Source organism: Scleropages formosus, chromosome 20 (assembly GCF_900964775.1).
Source record: "Scleropages formosus chromosome 20, fSclFor1.1, whole genome shotgun sequence".
In the NCBI taxonomy this organism is placed as follows: domain Eukaryota; kingdom Metazoa; phylum Chordata; class Actinopteri; order Osteoglossiformes; family Osteoglossidae; genus Scleropages; species Scleropages formosus.
Window position 1 is genome coordinate 16099414 of NC_041825.1, and position 19179 is coordinate 16118592.

General features: G+C 45.0%; 1 protein-coding gene across 3 annotated transcripts; it reads right to left on the reverse strand.

The window, feature by feature from the left end:
• Window positions 1-108: 108 nt before the first annotated feature.
• On the reverse strand, window positions 109-17229 carry lrrc45 (leucine rich repeat containing 45). Of its 3 annotated transcripts, XM_029246532.1 has the most exons (20): window positions 17122-17229; window positions 16610-16618; window positions 15031-15184; window positions 14645-14932; window positions 14220-14281; window positions 14036-14106; window positions 13499-13677; window positions 12813-12941; window positions 12390-12502; window positions 12216-12274; window positions 11865-11942; window positions 8638-8773; window positions 8484-8561; window positions 7414-7525; window positions 4225-4295; window positions 2777-2869; window positions 2464-2556; window positions 1733-1906; window positions 1488-1635; window positions 109-873 (listed from the first exon to the last, which is right to left on the reverse strand). In XM_029246532.1, exons 4-20 carry the CDS (start codon window positions 14874-14876, stop codon window positions 677-679), a joined length of 2025 nt encoding a protein of 674 aa, XP_029102365.1. In that variant the 5' UTR covers window positions 14877-14932; window positions 15031-15184; window positions 16610-16618; window positions 17122-17229; the 3' UTR covers window positions 109-676. The 3 variants fall into 3 exon arrangements, with proteins under 3 accessions (XP_029102365.1, XP_018616965.2, XP_029102366.1); XM_018761449.2 differs by lacking the exons at window positions 15031-15184; window positions 16610-16618; XM_029246533.1 differs by lacking the exons at window positions 12216-12274; window positions 16610-16618; window positions 17122-17229 and having other exon boundaries at window positions 12349-12502; window positions 15031-15403.
• Window positions 17230-19179: the final 1950 nt, after the last annotated feature.

Consider the following 19179-nt stretch of genomic DNA (forward strand, 5'->3'; position numbering starts at 1 on the left):
GGGCCACAGCCTTAGCCCTAACGGAACAAACTCACTTTCAGGCCTCATAGCAGCAGCACTGGCTCAACCGATCAAGAGCAGACAAAGCGACAAAACTTTTCACCTCCACAAAATTTATTCTTTCAAAACGTGATGAGAGTACAAAAGAGCACATCTTGCTGGTATGAAACAAAAATACGTGTTTAACACGACTTTGGCTGAAAAATGTCACATGAATTCATATTAAGTACCACTTCACAAATATATATGTATAAAAATACATTACAAAAGCCTTCCCAGAATGGTTTTTTGTCCACTGAAGAGTAAAGACTAAAATAGGGAAATCACACTTTGAACTCTTTAACCAACAGCTCTCAATGCTCCTGCTTCCAACACAGTCATGAGTTGTACAGCATCTGTACACTTTATTCAAGATTCAGATACCGGTCGACATTTACAAACACATTTTTACGTTTCACCACAGTAACATTTAGCACCTTCAGAAAAAACTGTTTGCTGAATAGTTTTTTTTTCTGCATGAAAACACAACAGCATTAAGACTGCATTTCATTTATGGAGAAGTGCTGCGCTGGCGTGTGCTTCTCGGTGTGTCGGCGTCTCTTGCTGGCGTGTGGACTCCGGCGATGGTGAACTGGGAGCCCGCTCTCCAACTTGCGAGAAGTTCCCTGTGTCTGCGTCACTTCTTGGGGCTGTAGTGGCCGATGGGGGAGCCCTGAACGTACGTGAGGATGGCATTCTGCAGAAAGCTGGCCCTCTGCGCCTCGTCCTCGCGCATCCGCTGCATCTCAGACTCGCGAAGGCGCAGCCTCTCCAGCAGGGAGGCAACCTCACTCTCCTTGTCCAGCATGGCCTCCCGGTGGTTACTGCTTAACGCTGTCGTGCCATTGGCCGCACAAGAGCAAACGAGTCCGTTACCTCATTCCACACTTTCAAAGCCTTAAGAAACACTATAGACTTTGCGCTGAAGACTGTGGTCAATGAAATGATAATAAAAACGTCAGACCTGTTGCATGGTGAGTTTATATTAAACATACCTCACACCAAGGTGTTTCATTCCACAACAGTATTTCCTAACACTTTCAAAACTTCCTTGTCTTGGAAATACAGTCGGTCCTCGTGTTAATGTATGAGTTACAAATTTTTCACTTTACAAGCAGTGAATTTTTTAATATTCATGGTTCCAGAGCAAACGTCACCTGTGTTTCCCCACCCGGTTGTCAGTTGACAGTTAAATGTACCCAAACAGAACAGGAGAGTGAGTCCAGATGAACTGATTTGTGAGTGCTGGTACATGGAGTGCTCCAGTAAATAAAAAATGAAGACTACTACTCAGCTGTATAGACAGACTTTCATTGTAAATTGCTCAGTACACAAGCCTTACATTGTAAGCTGCTTTGGAGACAAGCATCAGCTAGATGAATAAATGTAAATGTAATAAAAGAGCTGAAGAACATTAGCAATAAACCTGTGGACAGAGGATGTCTCACCTTTCATCTCTCTCTCCAGAGCAGCAATCTTTTCCTTCAAGCTCCCCTGGGCTGTCTTCTCTGCCTGAAGATGGCCAATCTGCTCCTGGAGCTCCACTCGCACACGGCTCACCTCGGCCACCTTTTCCTGCTCCTTCCCGATCACCTCCTAGACCCCATCGCAGCGTTCGACAACTGCTTGCTCATGCGTATCTACCATGTGGTATATACTCCATGACTGCAACAATGACGACAGCAACAGATACCTGCTGCAGCTCCTCAATCCTGCGCCGTAGTCCATCCATCTCCAGGCTCTGCTGGCTGTTCTTAGCCTGTAGCTCAGAGATGGTCTGCTTCTGCTGGCAGCAATGAGCCTGGGACTCGTCCCGCGACTGCCTGGCTGCCCGCAGTTTCTCCTCCAGGCTGCTCATGCGGTGCTGCTGTAGGGCCAGAACAGAGTCCAAATGAGGATCCAGGGCCCTGCACTGAGGGACCCTGTAGAAGAACCTACCTCAAGTCACCATCACAGCAATACTTCTGTATTACATCTCATTATACGGTTAAGGTATGCTTCCGAAACCCACATAATCAAAATAAACAAACAAACATACAACTAAAGGGAATTTCAAAACAACAGGCATCATTCAGCTCTGAAGTGGTCCAGGATTCTCATTCGGGCAGCTATGATATTTATGTGGTTGTCACACAAACTAACCCACTGTGGGTAGCAACACTTTACTGTGAAGTACTAGATATGTCAGCTTCCTGGTGGACTAAAATAAACACTGATATATGCCATGAAACCATACAGAGAGATGTGGTGCTACACTATCGTTGGCAAGCAGCTTCCTGTGTAAGATCACTGCAGCCTTCAACAAGGGTGAGATCAGCTCAGAGGCCATAAACTGTTCACAGACTGCTACATCCAGCTAATGCTGGACCTACCAGCCCTCACATTCTGCAGCGTATGTGCTCTCGAACCTGGGGTTCAGCATACCTCCTCCAGGCGCACCTGGGCGCGCACCTTTCCCAGCTCCTCCTCAGCCTGCGCTCTCTCTGCCACACCAGCAGCCTTCACCCGGCTCAGCTCCTGGAGGGACGGAATGCGCATGCGGCTCAAGGGTCCGTAACGGCACACAAGCATGCCTCTGATTACACGTTGTATAATATATACTGGGCTATTTTGACTGTGAGGGGGAAGGAAAGCAGACTGAGTAAATTACAAAGGCTGTACAAATGCAGATGGGAGCATCTGATAGGAATCAAGGCATGGCTTGTGTGTGCAAAGCAGAGCTCAAAGAGTCCCTCACATCCTCCAGCTGAATACGAAGCCCCTCCAGCTTGAGAATGCGCTCCTGCAGCGTTCGCTCCGTCTCCTCCAGGTGACGATTTACATGGTCCACCTAATATTGTGCCCGCATGACAGTGAAGGCAAAGACAACATCCATTGCAAGAATTATTTAAAGTCTCAACCAGTACTCCGCAGTGCTATGACTGCAATGTAACTATGCATCATCTCTAATAACATTGCTTGTATTAAATGGTTGGGGGGGATGCGGTGGCACAATGGGTTTGGCCTGTGCCTGTTCCATAGCGGGTCTGGGGTTCAAGTCCTGCTTGGGGTGCCTTGCAACGGATTGGCGTTCCGTTCTGGGTGTGTCCCTTCCCACTTTGACCTTGCTTCCTGTGTTGCCTGGTTAGGCTCTGGTTTGCCACGACCCCACTTGGAACAAGTGGTTTTGGCCAGTGTGTGTGTGTGTTAGATGGCATGTTATTATTCCTACTAAGAAGAGCAGCAATTTTATAATTTAGCTGACTTTTTTTTTCTCCAAAGTGCCTCACAATATGAGGTTTGTACACTAAGCTACTGAACAATAACTTATACTGATGGAAAATTTTTGGGGAGCACAGTGGCGCAGTGGGTTGGACCAGGTCCTGCTCTCCGGTGGATCTGGGATTCAAGTCCCACTTGGGGTGCCTTGCGACGGACTGGCGTCCCATCCTGGTTGCGTCCCCTCCCCCTCCAGCCTCATGCCCTGTGTTGCTGGACTAGGCTCCGGCTCCCCGTGACGCCGTATGGGACAAGCGGTGTGTGTGTGGAAAATTTTTACTATAAGTGCCTTGACCAAGGGTGTTATAGCAGGAGGTGAGATTCAAACCCAGGTCTTTTGATTGTAAGGCAAGGGCTCCAAAAACTAAACTATAGTACCTGTTGTACCCTTTAAATAACAATAATAGAACAGGAGTACCAGGCATCTGGGATCATGTTGGTGTGGTGAATATAATATGTGGGCGAGCTCAACATAGTATGTACAGCCTTCACTGGCGTCTAGCCACACTGTGCATCTCAAGTTTGGGCGTCCGACTGGTGTAAAAGCTGAGCTTTAACCTTGCACTTCCACTTGGATTGTGTTGCATTTTTTGTTATTGATTTTTGGGTTGAGGGCATGGAAGTACTTCTGGAGGACAGGAACAGGTGAAATAAATAGAACTGAAAAATTCTACAAGGATTTAAAGAAAAAAAGATTGAACTGGTATTAGCGAATCACGCAATACAGTAATTTACTGCAGTATATTATTTGACACTTGTTTTATCTCTGTTTAGCAAGGAGGCAATCATGATCTTGAATAATGTTTCACTGGGATGAAATTACAGAATATGGAACCAAAAATGGAAAAAAAATTTGTCATTCTACCCGAGCTGTGATTTTTTTTTCCCGAGAACATTTGATTATTAATCATTTTCTGTTTTTCTCACCTCCTTCTGACGCAGATTGTCCATGTCATCCAGAGCCTGTTTGGATCGCTTTTTCTCCATGTCCAAACGCTCTGGGGAGAGGAATGATGTTGAATACTAAAATTCAGTCTTTGTAAGAAGGAAAAACAAGAACATGGCATACCATAAAGTAGTACACAGAAACTTGAGATTTTTATGAACACAGAACGAACTGTACTTTTGCTTAAACAGAGAAGCACACACACACACAGTTTGAAATCACTTGTCCCATATGGGGCGGCAGGGAGCCAGAGCCTAACCTGACAACACAGGGCTAAGGAGTGGAAGGGGAGGGGACACACTCAGGATGGGACACCAGTCCATCGCAAGGCACCCCAAGCAGGACTCAAACCCCATACCCAGTGAAAAGCAGGACCCAGTCCAACCCACCGTGCCCCCCAAGCAGAGAAGCATTATAATAAATTTCACACCTGTAACGGTACTAATTCTTTTATTGTTTAGGACAAACACAGAATAGGCTACCCAGAAGAGCAACTATTAACTGTTTCATATACTAAAATTATACTAAAGGTACAACATATCAGCGTTGAATTTTTCTGTTGTAAAAAAGGTTAAATGATATTGCAAATATTCTATCCATGGACTGAAACTGTAAATATGGAAATTTATCATCAAAAAGCTTCGACAGACTTTTGTACATAATACTCCAAACACCTTACTACAGAATAACAACACCGCAAATTACATAATGAGTTTTAGTCGAACAAGCCTTGTGATCTTGGCAAACATTTATTAAGTGTCTTCTGCTGGCACAAACATCTGCATTAACCGATTTCTTCACAGACGTCTCCAAGCACCACATGGACCCAGTGTACATTAACACCACTAAGCAAATCCGAGATGCTTCCTAAGCCGCCGCAGTACTGAAAATTTCAACAAAAGACCACAAAAACTCTGGGCTTATGAGTGTTCTGCCAGAACAAGAGTCAGTACTGCTAAACAGTACTGTTTTCTAAAAAATCTATGTTTTTCCTTAGCAGTGACAATGTTTTAGACTGCCTAAGAGCAGCATCTTTCTCTTTTCATATATAACCTCCCTACAAACATTCTTACAAATATTTAGAAGACACAGGGAAGAAAAGAAAAATAAGTGTACCACTCTTTTTGAGAACCATTCTTATTCCACACATAATAGTGGTTCCTGAACCTTTGCCTTTGCTTACCGCAGTATACAGTATATGGTGCTTTTGCTGCAAGGAGCACAGAAGAGTTACAGCCCTTTCTTCACTGGAGTGAATGAAATGGCAAATTATTCTATAGAACTGCATTCAACAATCATGTGAAATTGTGAGGTAGATGATTGCAGTGTGACAGGAGAAAAAAGAGAGGAAGAAATGGGCTTTTCGTTCTGTGAAGGAAATTATCAAGTGAGCATGAAGCAGTAAGCTCTCATAGCACCTGCTCCAGCCTGCGTTGGTGACACCACACACTGCTATGCGAAAAGCAACAGGACTGGGAGGGCACACTGTTTTGCAGCAGCACCGAAACAGAGATATGACATCCAGTGGAAGGTGTTTTGTAGAGGGAAGCAGCCCTCCTAAAGGTGGGCAGAGGGTACACGGTTATACAGTAATAGCAGTACAAAGCCCATTTTGTCAGTAACTGTGCTTTAAAGAGATGATATCAAGTTGACTAAACAATTTAAATAAGTTTCAACTGAACATGTTTGCTATGGTGTTAGTATTACTCCATCCATCCATCCATCAATCCATCCATCCATCCATCCCCTCCTTGACATGTTACAGAGCTTATCAAAGACTTTTAATTTTCATAATTAAATTCTCAATCTTAAAATGAATGATACAGGGTTTCTCATTTCAGTTTAGATAGCTGCTACAACTCAACTCAGTCTTTCTTAGCCTTTCAGCAGCTGAGAGACTGATCAATTCAAATGAGGTTCAAAACCAGTTTTGCTTTTTTTTAAAAATTATTTTTCACCGCACTTTTGGGAAACCAAAAATAAATAAAACACCTGTATTTCTAAGAGTCCTCACAATTTCACATGATTTAAAACACGTACTGACACCTCTGCTAACTTTTTGGTTTTAATGTCATTGCAACTGCGAGATTCAGTCAATTAAAGGTTAAATGAACAAAAATTTTAAGCCCTTAGCAGCAACAAAACCCAGAAGACTCAAGGTTTACATGAAGATCAATCCTGAAAACCACTGCAATAGACATGTAGAGTCTGAAAGCCTGTGGTTTGTGCAATGGAAGCTAAAATGAATGAAACAGACACATATGTGTATACATCAAGAAGAGGACAAACACACTAACCCAATGTATGAATATGCCCAGAATAACCCATGCATCTTACATTTACCCATGTGACTTACAATGTTAAGGTACTCAGTTATTTACCCCTTTACACAGCTGGGTAATTATACTGGTGCACTTTCAGGATAAACACATTCCTCAAAGGTACTAGAGCTAGGATTCAAACCCATGACCTTTGGGTCCCATGGCAGTGGCTCTAACTGCTGTGCTACCAGCTGTCCATCTGTGTACCCCTCTGACAGCAGGAGGCTGCACTTATATACCCAGATGATCATCCTGCTGCAGAGATCAGTTGCCAGCCCTTCAACTTAATGTATTTTATAGACAAAATGTCTCATTAGAAAATTACCAGGGATTGCAAACATCTAGGAGACAATGTGAATAAAACAAAGATGTCAAAACTTGGTGATATTTATCTCTGCAGCAAGTTTCGAATAAAGCAACAATTAAGACATTTATTCTGGCAACAGAAACGCAGCAAGAGTTCAACTACTGTTTCAGTGATTAAATTTCGTAAACCAGTCCTCAGAATAGCCCTGAATAGTACCTCAGTGCTTCTGGACCTTGGTATGCAAAATTGGTATGCTGTGTGAACATGTCAAACTGTCTTACTGATGAGAATTGTGAGGAAAAAAAGTGAGTAAGAAAATGTTAAATAGCATAAAAAAACCAAGATATGAAATGTAATATGACATGGTTTTGTAAGTTGAGTTTGTATGAAGATTGAAAACTGAGCAATGGACCTGAAACTGCAGTGTGAACCATGACTGCACTGGAAATGACAGCCTTGTACTTCTCAGCGTGACTGCGTGTATCCCGGGCCATTTATGCATGCTCCATTTTCAACATGGACGGGGATGAGCACCCCCTTACCTTCCGCCTGTGACAAGCGCAGTTTGAGCTCTGCTGTCGTGTTGGTCAGCTCTTTCTTCAGCTCAAAGATCTGATCCTGCTGAGCCTTGCACCTCCGCTCTGCATCTTCAACCTGGGAGACACACAGAGAGATGACAACGGGTCGAGAAGGGGCGCACACACACACCAGACAGCAGCAGACATGAGCGGAACAGAGCAACAGCACAGCACATGGAGACAAGGGCAAATAAAAAAGAGAACAAGTCAGAAAGCTGGTAACCGTGAGATGGACAAATGATTTACTATGATAATATTTTGGTTGGGCATCACAGGGGATGGTAGCTGGTGTGGTGTGTACAGAACTACATAAAATATAGTACCAGCCAAAAGCTCGAGTACCGTCCAAATCGCTTGTCCCACACAGGGTCGCGGGGAGCCAGAGCCTAACCTGGCAACACAGGGCGTAAGGCCAGAGGGTGAGGGGACGCCAGTCCGTCGCAAGGCACCCCAAGCAGGACTCGAACCCCAAACCCACCGAAAAGCAGGACCAGGACCAACCCACTGCGCCACCGCACCCCCTTTTCAAAAGCTCCAGTACACTTGCTAGAAACTACTGTTTGGTGACAAGGGGGTGCGGTGGCGCAGTGGGTTGGACCACAGTCCTGCTCTCCGGTGGGTCTGGGGTTCGAGTCCCCCTTGGGGTGCCTTGCGACGGACTGGCGTCCCGTCCTGGGTGTGTCCCCTCCCCCTCCAGCCTTACGCCCTGAGTTGCCGGGTTAGGCTCCGGTTCCCCGTGACCCCGTATGGGACAAGCGGTTCTGAAAATGTGTGTGTGTGTGTGTGTGTGTGTGTGTGTGTGTGTGTGTGTGTGTGTGTGTGTGTGTGTGTGTGTGTGTGTGTGTGTGTGTGTGTGTGTGTGTGTGTGTGTACTGTTTGGTGATCGGTTAACAAGTTTAAGTAGGAAACCTGTTCTACGGCAATTCCCAGAGATATAAGACATTTGCAGATCGCTGACTAATTGGCCAGATGATTGGTCCTGTATGTAGTAAGAAAAATAAACAATGGAATAATCATTCTCATATTAATAATACCTTATTCTTCAATTGTAGGTTCTGTTCAGTCAAACTATTCACCTCCCTCAGCAGTTTGCCTTCCCTCATCACGCTCTCCTGCAAAACAGCCGTCTTATAAAATCGTGTTATTTTTCCGGTACCATTCAACAACCTCCACAAGCTGCTCTCGTACCTCCTGTTCTTTCGCTATTTCGCGGGCCTGGCGGTCCAGGAGCTCTGCTTTTTCCGCGTTGGCCTGGCTCAGGAGCTTGCCCAGGGAGTGCACCTTCTGCTCGGAGAGCGCCAGGGCAGCCTCCGTCATCTGCAGCCTGCCCAGGGAGAACACAGACCCACCACTTCACTCGCTATCGAGCAACTCTTTAAGCATCTCCTCCGTTACTCAACATCATGGTATTTCACTGTTCTTAACTCTTCTCTGTTTGTAATAGCATATCTTTCATTGAAGGTATCGCTCTCATCTTGTTTATCATGTTCTTCTGTTTAAAAATTGTGTAGTCAGAGTGCTGGGTTCATTTTTATAGCTGAAAACACAATGTTTCATCCTGGATTGTCATCATTTTATCGTGGTGCGGGTGCGGTGGCGCAGTGGGTTGGACCAGGTCCTGCTCTCCAGTGGGTCTGTTAAATGAATAAATGTAAGTTGCCTTGAACAAGAGCACAAGATAAGGAAGGAACAATAAAAAAGGGGCATCACTTATATCATGATGCTTTTTGCCTTTACTATGACATGAACCCAGTCTGTTCAAGCTGTTCAAAGTAACCCTTGTTATTCTGTCACTTAGCTGACACTTGTACCTGAAGGGCCACAATTTTACCCATTTATAGAGCTCAGTATTATACTGAATAAATCCGGGTAATTCAGCTGGACGTCTCCTGAGACTCTGGTCAACAAGCAGCACCCTCCATGGTATAAGTCTGTTGGATACATGCCGTTAAAGATTACCGAAAGTGTTGGTTTGGAGCCCAGGTTTCCAAGACTTGACTAACATATACAAGATAAATATTCAAGACAGAAAAGCACATCACCTTCTGTATGGTCTTAAAGCACAACCTTGTCTTGAATAAGCAGGTAGCCCAGTACTTCATGCTGCTGCCTTCCATTTAAAGGACCTGAGTTCAAATCCCATTTTCCAGGCTAGTACCCTTTGTGCAAACTTCTTAATTTAGATTATTCCAGTACAAATTTCTCAGCAATCTTTAACACTATGAGTCACGCAGAAGAAAATCGTAAGCTAAATAAATAAAAGTAAATGCAAGCTGGAGCCTGATTTGTCCTGAAAATGTCCTGAAAATTGACCCCAGGCCTGGAGTGGTGCACTAATTAGAACCTCTGTGCTGCACCAAACAGGTGGTGACTGGGGCAGGACCTCTATAAGCTCACACCTCCCAGGTGTGGGGAGCTGCTGGAGTCCTCGGCACCACAGTGCAACCCAATCCCTGTGAGGCATGACCTCCACACGTGCTCTGGAAGAATGAGGCTCTTTGTAAGGCCCCTATTAATATCCCTGGCCTGCACTGGCCTGTGTCCCGGGCCCCCTGCCTTCCATCCCAGTCTGGGCTGAGGGGTGGCGACAGCTGTCTCACTCACTACACAGCTGTGGAAATTACCCAAATGGTGGGGAAATAGTACAGCCGTCCTCCACTTTAGACACACACATCATTATAAACTGACCATGCAACAAGGAACTCAAACGTGATTGTGGACAACCAGGAACTGGTGGATTGGCCTGATTCACACGGCTGTTGCACGGACTCAGCACCACCACCAGATTGCCTTTATATAAGATACTTACTACTATTATTATTATTTTTATTTTTTATAGAGTGCTCTTCTCACGCAGTGACACAGAGCGCTTTAACACAGGGATACAGCAAGAAAAAACTAATACAAACAAAGAGGACAGACAATGGGAAAAACTATTCTGCAAAGCTACTCTAAGCACAAATAAGAACTGTTATTACTATTACCTTAGCGGAATTTCAACCAGATCTTGTCTTTTCTAAGGAACTGGAGGATAAGTCTCAAGACTCAGATTTAAATCCTGGAATATCTTCACTGCATAAAAGTCTCACTGACCAACAAGCTTTTATGAGCTCTCTCCAAGTGGTTCAGTGCATTTAATCTTCTACCAGGTAATAAATAAAATGCCCCCCCACACACACACACACACACACACACACACACACACACACACACACACACACACACAGAGTGAAACCACTTGCCCCAAACAGGGTTGCGGTGAGCCAGAGCCTAACCCGGCAATACAGGGCACAGGGCTGGAGGGGGAGGGGACACACCCAGGACAGGACACCAGTCCATGACAAGGCACCCCAAGTGAGATTCAAACCCCAGACCCACCAGAGAGAAGGCCCTGGCCAAACCCATTGCACCACCGCGCCCCCCGCATGCAAGAAATTAAAAAGAATACAAAACCTATTTTGAACAGAGGAGTAAGTAATTAGTAGTTTTCTATGACAAACACTTCTTCTCCCAAGTTGGCAGCCTAAGCAGCGGTTTGCAGCTGGCAGGGAGCGTGACAGCCTTCTGCCCACCACAGCCCTGACCTGCATTTTCCAAGACAAGGTTCCCTGGGGGGGTGAGTCCTGATTTACAGTGCTAATACCTGGGTATTATCAGCCAGAGCCTACAGAGACAAGCAGTGGCACAAAATGGGTCATGCAGGGTAAAAATAACTTCACTTTTTTAAAAAAAAAAAAAAAAAAAAAAAAAAAAAAAACTAACTTGCTTTCCTAGAACTTTAAACAAATGTATATTTTCTCCAGCTTTTAATGATTAATTTATTTAAATATTACTTCTCTTTCACATCTATAAAAATAAAAAATGGCAAATAGTGCTTTGTGAGGAATACCTCATTAACAAGTAATTTTATTAAAGGAAAATTGTACTTAGACATAAAACCCTACTCTGAAATCCTATTCCCAGTCATAACCCACATAACTAAAGTTATATTAAGTGTCGTGGGGGGCACAGGTGGCGCAGTGGGTTGGACCGGGTCCTGCTTTCCGGTGGGTCTGGGGTTCGAGTCCCGCTTGGGGTGCCTTGCAGCGGACTGGCGTCCCGTCCTTGGTGTGTCCCCTCCCCCTCCGGCCTTACGCCCTGTGTTGCCGGGTAGGCTCCGGTTCCCCGCAACCCCATATAGGACAAGCGGTTCAGAAAATGTGTGTGTGTATTAAGTGTCATAAAAAAATAGTGAATTTCTTTTGCTAGATAAAAAACTGAAGGCTTAGGTTATCCCCCAGCAGTTTTATCTAAAATGTTCAGAGACATAATTTTCAATTTTGAAAATGTGTAATTTTTGTGAAGTTCTTAATAATCTTTTAATATTTTTATTTTTGGGCTTCCATCACCCAAAGGTGAATCTGAAACATACTTACTTGGCTGTGAGAGAATTCACTGCCGATTTCCTCTCGTTCAGAGCTTCCTGAAGCTGCCCAACGCGTACAGAGGATGTCCTATGGACAGAGGGGAGGAATAACTCAAAAGAAACAAAAAAAACAGGATGACAAATGGCAACCAGAGTTCACTGAAAATACATATATATTTGTAAATATAACGCAAGACTGGTGCATAGAAAAACAGTACGAATGCAGCATTTATAAAATGTTGCATTACTTAGTTACTGAGTGGTTACGGAGTCTGTTATTTTTCGCCACAGTGGCCTTGAGTTACTGTCCAGAAGAGCTCTGAATGAACTGCACGTTTAGTTTTCACTCAGTCACACTGACCTGTTGCTTCTCCCCAACTCCTCCCTTTGCTTGTCAATGGTCTCCATCAGTGCCAAGAACTGTAAGGACGCATAAAACGAGAGCTAGACTCACAGGGACGTCCCAGCGCACTTGAGCGGACGCCACTGCCCACCTGCACAAACACAGCGCCGCTGCGTGATCGGCACTGCCCACCTGGCGGCCCTTCTCCTCCTTCAGGTTCTGGATCTCCTTGCTGAGCACCTGGCTTCGGCTGCGGCTCTCCCTCAGGGTGGACTGCCGGTCCATGTTGTGCTCCACGGCCTGCTCTGTCATCAGCAGAAAGAACGGCTATGTCAAGCCTCAGAAAATCCCCACGAATACAAGACGCGGAATAGACCTTGTGAACAAAATGCTGGCAGCTCAAACCCAGGATGCTCAGCTGTTGTACCCCTAAGTTACATTTTTACTCTGATTAGCTTCAGGGAAATATCTAGGAGTGTATTATAAGCTTCATGACTCACTCTGTATGAAAACCCCACTTTGTACGCAGGGAAGGAATAAAAGACAGTGGTATAATGGAGATTCCTCACAGCAGACTGATAGGGGACAGTGAGCGAGGGCTGTCCCCTAGCCTACCAAGGGCTTTGAGCGTGTCACTGGGGATGTTATTCCCGGTCATCTCCAGCTGCACCAGGGCATGGTTCTTCTGCAGTGCCTCCAAAATTGCACGGCCTCCCAGCAGTCCTATGTTGTTCCACCTCAAATCTGTCCCCCAAAAAGACATATGCACATGGAATATGGAATATAAAATATGCACACCCATGTCTCTTTTCTTCATTTGGTTTTTTGCAATGTTTTGGTGACATTATTTCAACTGATACAGTCTGCTGCCATGGATGTTTCCAACAACTATCTGAGCAATAACGTACTTATTACTGCACTTCATTCTTGATTACATCAAATTTCTTAAAGCATTTCTGTCTCCCTATTAATATTAACTGTAATCTAAAAGTAACGAATGCAAAACATAATTAATATTAATAAATGCTGAATGTTTAAATATCAGCATGGTTTATGTGGAAAACCTGCCGTAATGAAAGCGATCATATGAGACGAGATTAAAACTTATATTTGACGTTTCTAAATAAATCTTGAGATACTGCAGTAACGAGGAAGTCACACAGCGAAGACGAAAGAGGAAGAAAATAATAATCTGAAGTAGCACTGCATGAGTCTCTACTGATCTTGAGACACTCCCCAACTCCTCTGATATGACTGTGCGGTGGACACGCACACTAGTGACACACTGTGCGCAGACCCACCGAGCTCTTGCAGGGCGCTGTTCCTCTTCAAAGCCAGTGCAAGCTCCGTCGCCCCCTGATGGTTGATCTGGTTGTTGCGCAGGTCCAGCTGGGCGAGGCAGCTGTTGGAGGCCAGACCCTCGCAGAAAATGGAGAAAGCCTCATCCCACACGCCCAGGGCATTCCACTCTAGGGTCAGTCTGCAACGGTGCATCAGTCAGCACTGCGCAAGCCAGCTGGTAGCATAGTGGTGAGCACTGCTCCCTTTGGATCCAAAGGTCGAAGGTTTAATCCCCACCTTTGGCTGTTGTACCCTTGAGGAATGTACTTTCCCTAAACTGCTCCAGTGAAAATTACCCAGCTGTATAAATGGGTAAATAACTGTAGGTAGATTAACACTGTCATTTACTTTGGAGAAGAGTGTCAGCTAAATGAAGAACTGTAAAAGACTATAAATAATCCTCTTCTTGGACAGCTAGTAAAATTGACTGCACCACACCCAAGCACTGGTAGACTTGCAACAGGAGGTCTCCACTGTTGTAAATAAAAACATCTCACCGGCGCAAAGTCTTGTTATGCACTAACATCTTCCCCACTGCTTCGGCTCCAGTTCCTCTAATGTTGTTGCCCTTAACGAAAAATAAGGAAAGAATGCGTTCATTCGGAAAGTGAATCCAATCCCCCTCCCACTTAGCTGTACTCTGACAAGCTATTTCTCCGCACTTGTCAATCTTGCACTTACTTTAAGGTCAAGAATTTTAATGGTTGCGTTGGAACAGAGGCCGCTAAGCAGAAGTTTGGTACCTGCAGTGTGACAACGAAAGAGACAATGACATGGTGAGGTGCTGGAGAATGCAAAGAAACACAGCGTATATTTACCACCACGTTCATATAATGGAAAACCTCAGTACAGGAGCAGGGCAGCGCTGTGGTTATGGAAATGACCCCGTAACAAAATATGCTGGATCAAGTGCTAGAAAGTGGCCTGCTGTAGTGCCCTTGAACAATGGACTGCAATTTGCACCAGAAAACATCCAACTGAACAAATGCATAAAAAGGAGGTGTCAGATGAGTGACGACTTTGAGCGGTAGGTTTTCACCATGTGAGATCCACAGAGATTGCTGCAAAGGATCAAGAAAAACAGAGCTGCATGCTGGTCCACACACCTTCCTCACTGAGCATGCAGTCACTGAGGACCACCTCCGTGAAAAGCGTGTCCTTCTGTAGGACCCTGCCAAGCACCGCACATGTGTCCACGGAGAGGCTGTGCCCAGCCAGATCCAGTCGAGAGCCGCCCGCGGTGCCACGCATCTCCTGGAGCTGAGTCAGCACCGACTCCTGTGGCTCCACACCCACCTCCTTGCAGAAGCGCAGGTAGGTGCGTTTGAACTCGTCCATCTTCCCCTGGATTGCCCCTTCACTCCTCGCAGTCACTGCCTTGCAGGCCTGGGGTTCTACACAGGAAAGAGTGAACACTGTAAAAACAAGACAAAGAGGAATACAAGCTAGACATCACAACAAGAGTGAGAACCATTAGGAGCCACGATGATACCGAAGCAAGGAGCTGTGCAGGATCACAGAGAGTGCTCAACAGATGACACTGGAACCTCTGAAGGTGCTCTTTATCTTCCATAAATGCACCAATCAAGGGTCTTCCTCACAACCAGCTGCCCGTTCCGTGTCATCGGAAGATCAGCGCGGCGCAACTTTAAAGAGACGGGCCAATTGCCTTCTCTCAAATCACTGCTAAGGACCCCTGGAGGACTATAATTTACATTTGCTTTAATTTAATGAATTCATGAAAACAGTGATGTAAAGTGCGGGAATCATCCACCGTTTGCTGCTCAGAAAGATGGAAAAGGCAGTAAGCTAAATTTTATTCTTAGTAAGTTTCACAGGGAATAATGTCTAAGCAGTTTCAATGTTTTGGGTTAGACATTTCTGATGCAGAGCACACACACACACTTTCTGAACTGCTTGTCCCATATGGGATTATAGGGAACCGGAGTCAACCTGGCAACACAGGGCATAAGGCTGAAGGGACGGACACGGACACACGACTGGACGCCAGTCCATCACAAGGCACCCCAAGTGGGAATCGAACCCCAGACCCACTAGAGAACAGGACCCGGTCCAACCCACTGCACCACCCCACCCCCCTTGATGTAGAGTCCATTTATTCAAATGTGTAACAGGAAAGTGAAATATGTATGAGCTACTCTTCCGCTGATTACAAAAAAGAATAATAAACCCAACTTGGGTTTTGGAAAAATATGACCCACACCCAAGCTAACAGCACTCGACATTTATTAATTTAATTGATGCTTTTCTCCAAAGAAACTTACACCTGTTTATACAGCAGATAATTTTACTGGAGCAATTTAGAGTAAGTACCTTGCTCATGGTTTCTACAGTGAAGGTAGGATTTGAACCTACAACCTTTAGGTCCAAAGGTAGAAGCACTAACCACTGCACTACCAGCTGTCCTATTGTTTCCATACTAGTTTAGAAAAAAGTCCAAAAAAGTGCTGCCATAATTTATCATAATAATCTTCCATTACTAGGTGAAACACAGTCGATTACAATGCTTTCCACACACACACACACACACACACACACACACACACACACACACACACACTGCTCTCTCTTTGAAACCCCGTGCCTGAAAATTTAATCGGAAAAATTAAAGACTTCACGCCACTAGAAAGTGACATTAAAAATTAATGAATGAAGCAGCAGCCAGATGTGCATCGGAGCACAGCGAGTAAAACAGAGTTAGTTAAGGCAACCGAAAGAGTTTCCTGTGCAAAAAAGTTCACTAAATTTACTGGGCTCTGATTTGGAGCGGGGGTGCGGTGGCGCAGTGGCGCAGTGGGTTAGACCGCAGTCCTACTCTCCGGTGGGTCTGGGGTTCGAGTCCCGCTTGGGGTGCCTTGTGACGGACTGGCGTCCCGTCCTGGGTGCGTCCCCTTCCCTCTCCGGCCTTACGCCCTGTGTTACCGGGTAGGCTCCGGTTCCCTGTGACCCCGTATGGGACAAGCGGTTCTGAAAGTGTGTGTGTGTGTGTGTGTGTGTGTGTGTGTGTGTGTAATTTGGAGCGGCGGGATCGTTTACACTCAGACACGTACTGTGCTGTCCTGCGGAAAAGAAGAGAACAGAACCGATGAGTTACCACGCCACGGCTCAACTGCACAGACAAAAAATCGAGCTCTTCTTCTTTAAACCCCGATCATGCTAGAGCGATATGTGTGTAAGCATCAGGGCTAAGGGTCTCCACCGTCCGCGAGTGCGAGCGCGTGGCCCGGCGCGTGAGGCTCAGCGATCGAGCACCGCTCGAGTCCGTTCCTGCTGCAGCAGTGGCTGCGATCGAGGCACCCCGAACTCACACAGTAGTAAGGACATGCTGCACGAACTGAGTAAACTCACCGTAAAGCTGCGCGCTAATAATAACGATACAACACTGTTTCTGACAGATTTATCTCACACAAAAGCCATCGCATCGAGCTAAAACTGTCTCCCGTCGTCGATCATTCAAATCTGAGGCAGCGACCTAACTCGTTCCTACTCGCTAAGCTACAACGAAAGTTTAAAGAACAAACTTGGCCGCGTATGAGGGATAACAGTGCTGACAGAGACATACCCCCGCGTCACACATTTTTCCCAGGAAAGGAGCCACTGACACCCCCGCTAATTCGAAGAGGTCTATTGACAGCCGTTTCCCAAATAAACAGCCCGACCGTTTCTGCGAGGTAACCAGGAAGAGCAGTGGACGTCGGGATGGACGAAAAGGCTTTCGGGAAATGTAGTTCTCAAAACACTGCCGTTGTCATTTCTGGAGCGCTGTGCGAATACTGGTTGCATAGCTGCCGTTTAGATTAAACTGTAAATCTTGCATTACTATACAAAAAGTTGCTTGTTAAGCATTTTATCTGTGCTGGTTATTCTACTGCTGTTAATGTAATGTAAAAAAAACAGGATGCAGCACTGTGCAAAGACACGAAGTGCAAGGCACTGATTTATTTCACTGTTCACAGCTCAGTCCCGAGAGAAATTGGTCAGATTAAACGCTGTTCTTTCCATGAGAACTAGAGCGTCAAAGTGTACAGCAGTCACTACAACAAACAGCAACTCTGTGTCTGATAAAGTGTACAAAGAAAATCAAAAGAGGGGATGTGGTGGTGCAGCAGATTTGGTCTCTGCCTGCTCTCTGGTGAGTCTGGGATTTGAGTCCCGCTTGGGGTGCCATGTGATGGATTGGTGTTCCGTCCTGGGTGTGTCCCCTCCCCTTCTTTACACTGTCAATGTTTGGCTGATATTTGTTCTACCATTTTCATATACTGGAGAGCCTACACACTCATACATTCAGTTATTCAGCTGAAATTAGTTTAATATTTATTTGTATAGTGCATTCCCCAGCAGGTTGCCTTAGAGCACTTAACAAAGAATATTGTACATAGCATGGAGACACAAGACATGAGCAGCAAAATTAAGAAAAGATGATACTCAATATGGGACAAGCGGTTCAGAACATGTGTGTGTGTGTGTGTGTGATACTCAATACATTTTATATTTAGATTTTGGAGTTCACAGTACTTCTTTAAGATAAAGGGAAGTTATGTTTTGCAGCATGGGGGTGGGTGTGTGCAAACACTGAGAGGAACATGCAAATCCCACCCAGCCTGAGCAGGGGTCAAACCTCATACCCACCAAGAAGCTCAGGAGCTGTCATCAGGTTCACCAGAGGTTGTTTTACACAACAGTAAAATGACAAACTGCTTAAAAAACAGTGACCTTAACAGAGCACTGAAATTTAAGAGAAAATATATTTCGTTATTACATGGAGAAGACTGCCTTCAGTTGTTACTGAATTTAATCAAGGTGATTTTAATTATTTAAATTTATGAAAAAGAACGGGCTCACCAGAGTGTGTAAATGATTCATAAGATGAATGAACTCGTGTGTGTGTGTGTGTATGAAATCACTCGCTGACAGTGAATCATTTTGTCAGGGTACTTCTAAATTTTAAAATCAGCTGCTTGATAAATTTTGATTTTTGTAATCTTTGCATAGAGAAACCATAAATCTAAGTTCTGTGAATCTTTATTCGTCCTTGTATTAGCAACAACAGACAGGTACAACAAAGGTGGAAATACAAAAGTAAATTGTAACGACCCGCATTACCGTGAGTTTGGGCAGGAAAACAGGTCTATTCTAAGTACATAGTTGTATTGTGGGAAAATTGTGAATAAAGTGTTCAACCACTGGGGGCACTAACGGGCAAAATAATGGGGTGACTGTTTAATGGCAGGAGGCAAAAAAGCTCAGGGATGCTAAGCAGGCTGGGAAGGCTGACTTGATATGCAGGTCCTTGAGAAAACAGGGTCGTCAGAACAAGAGCATTATTTTGTGATGTTCTAATAAAACATTTACTATGAGTGTTGTGTGTGTCCTCCTTTGCCCCATCTGAACCCAGAGTACTGTGCCACAAAATTTTTTGCACTAACATATCCCACTACCATGGCTGCAGGTATCTCCTTAATATAATACACATAGTCCTGCAACTGTACCGAAAGAGCCTGACAAGACACTAAGCATACCAACGGTTAATGATAAAGTGACCTGAGGCTGTCCTCCACAACACAGCAAATGAGCCTCTCTGCCGTTAAACAATTCCAGATCCATCGTTGCTTGACTCCCA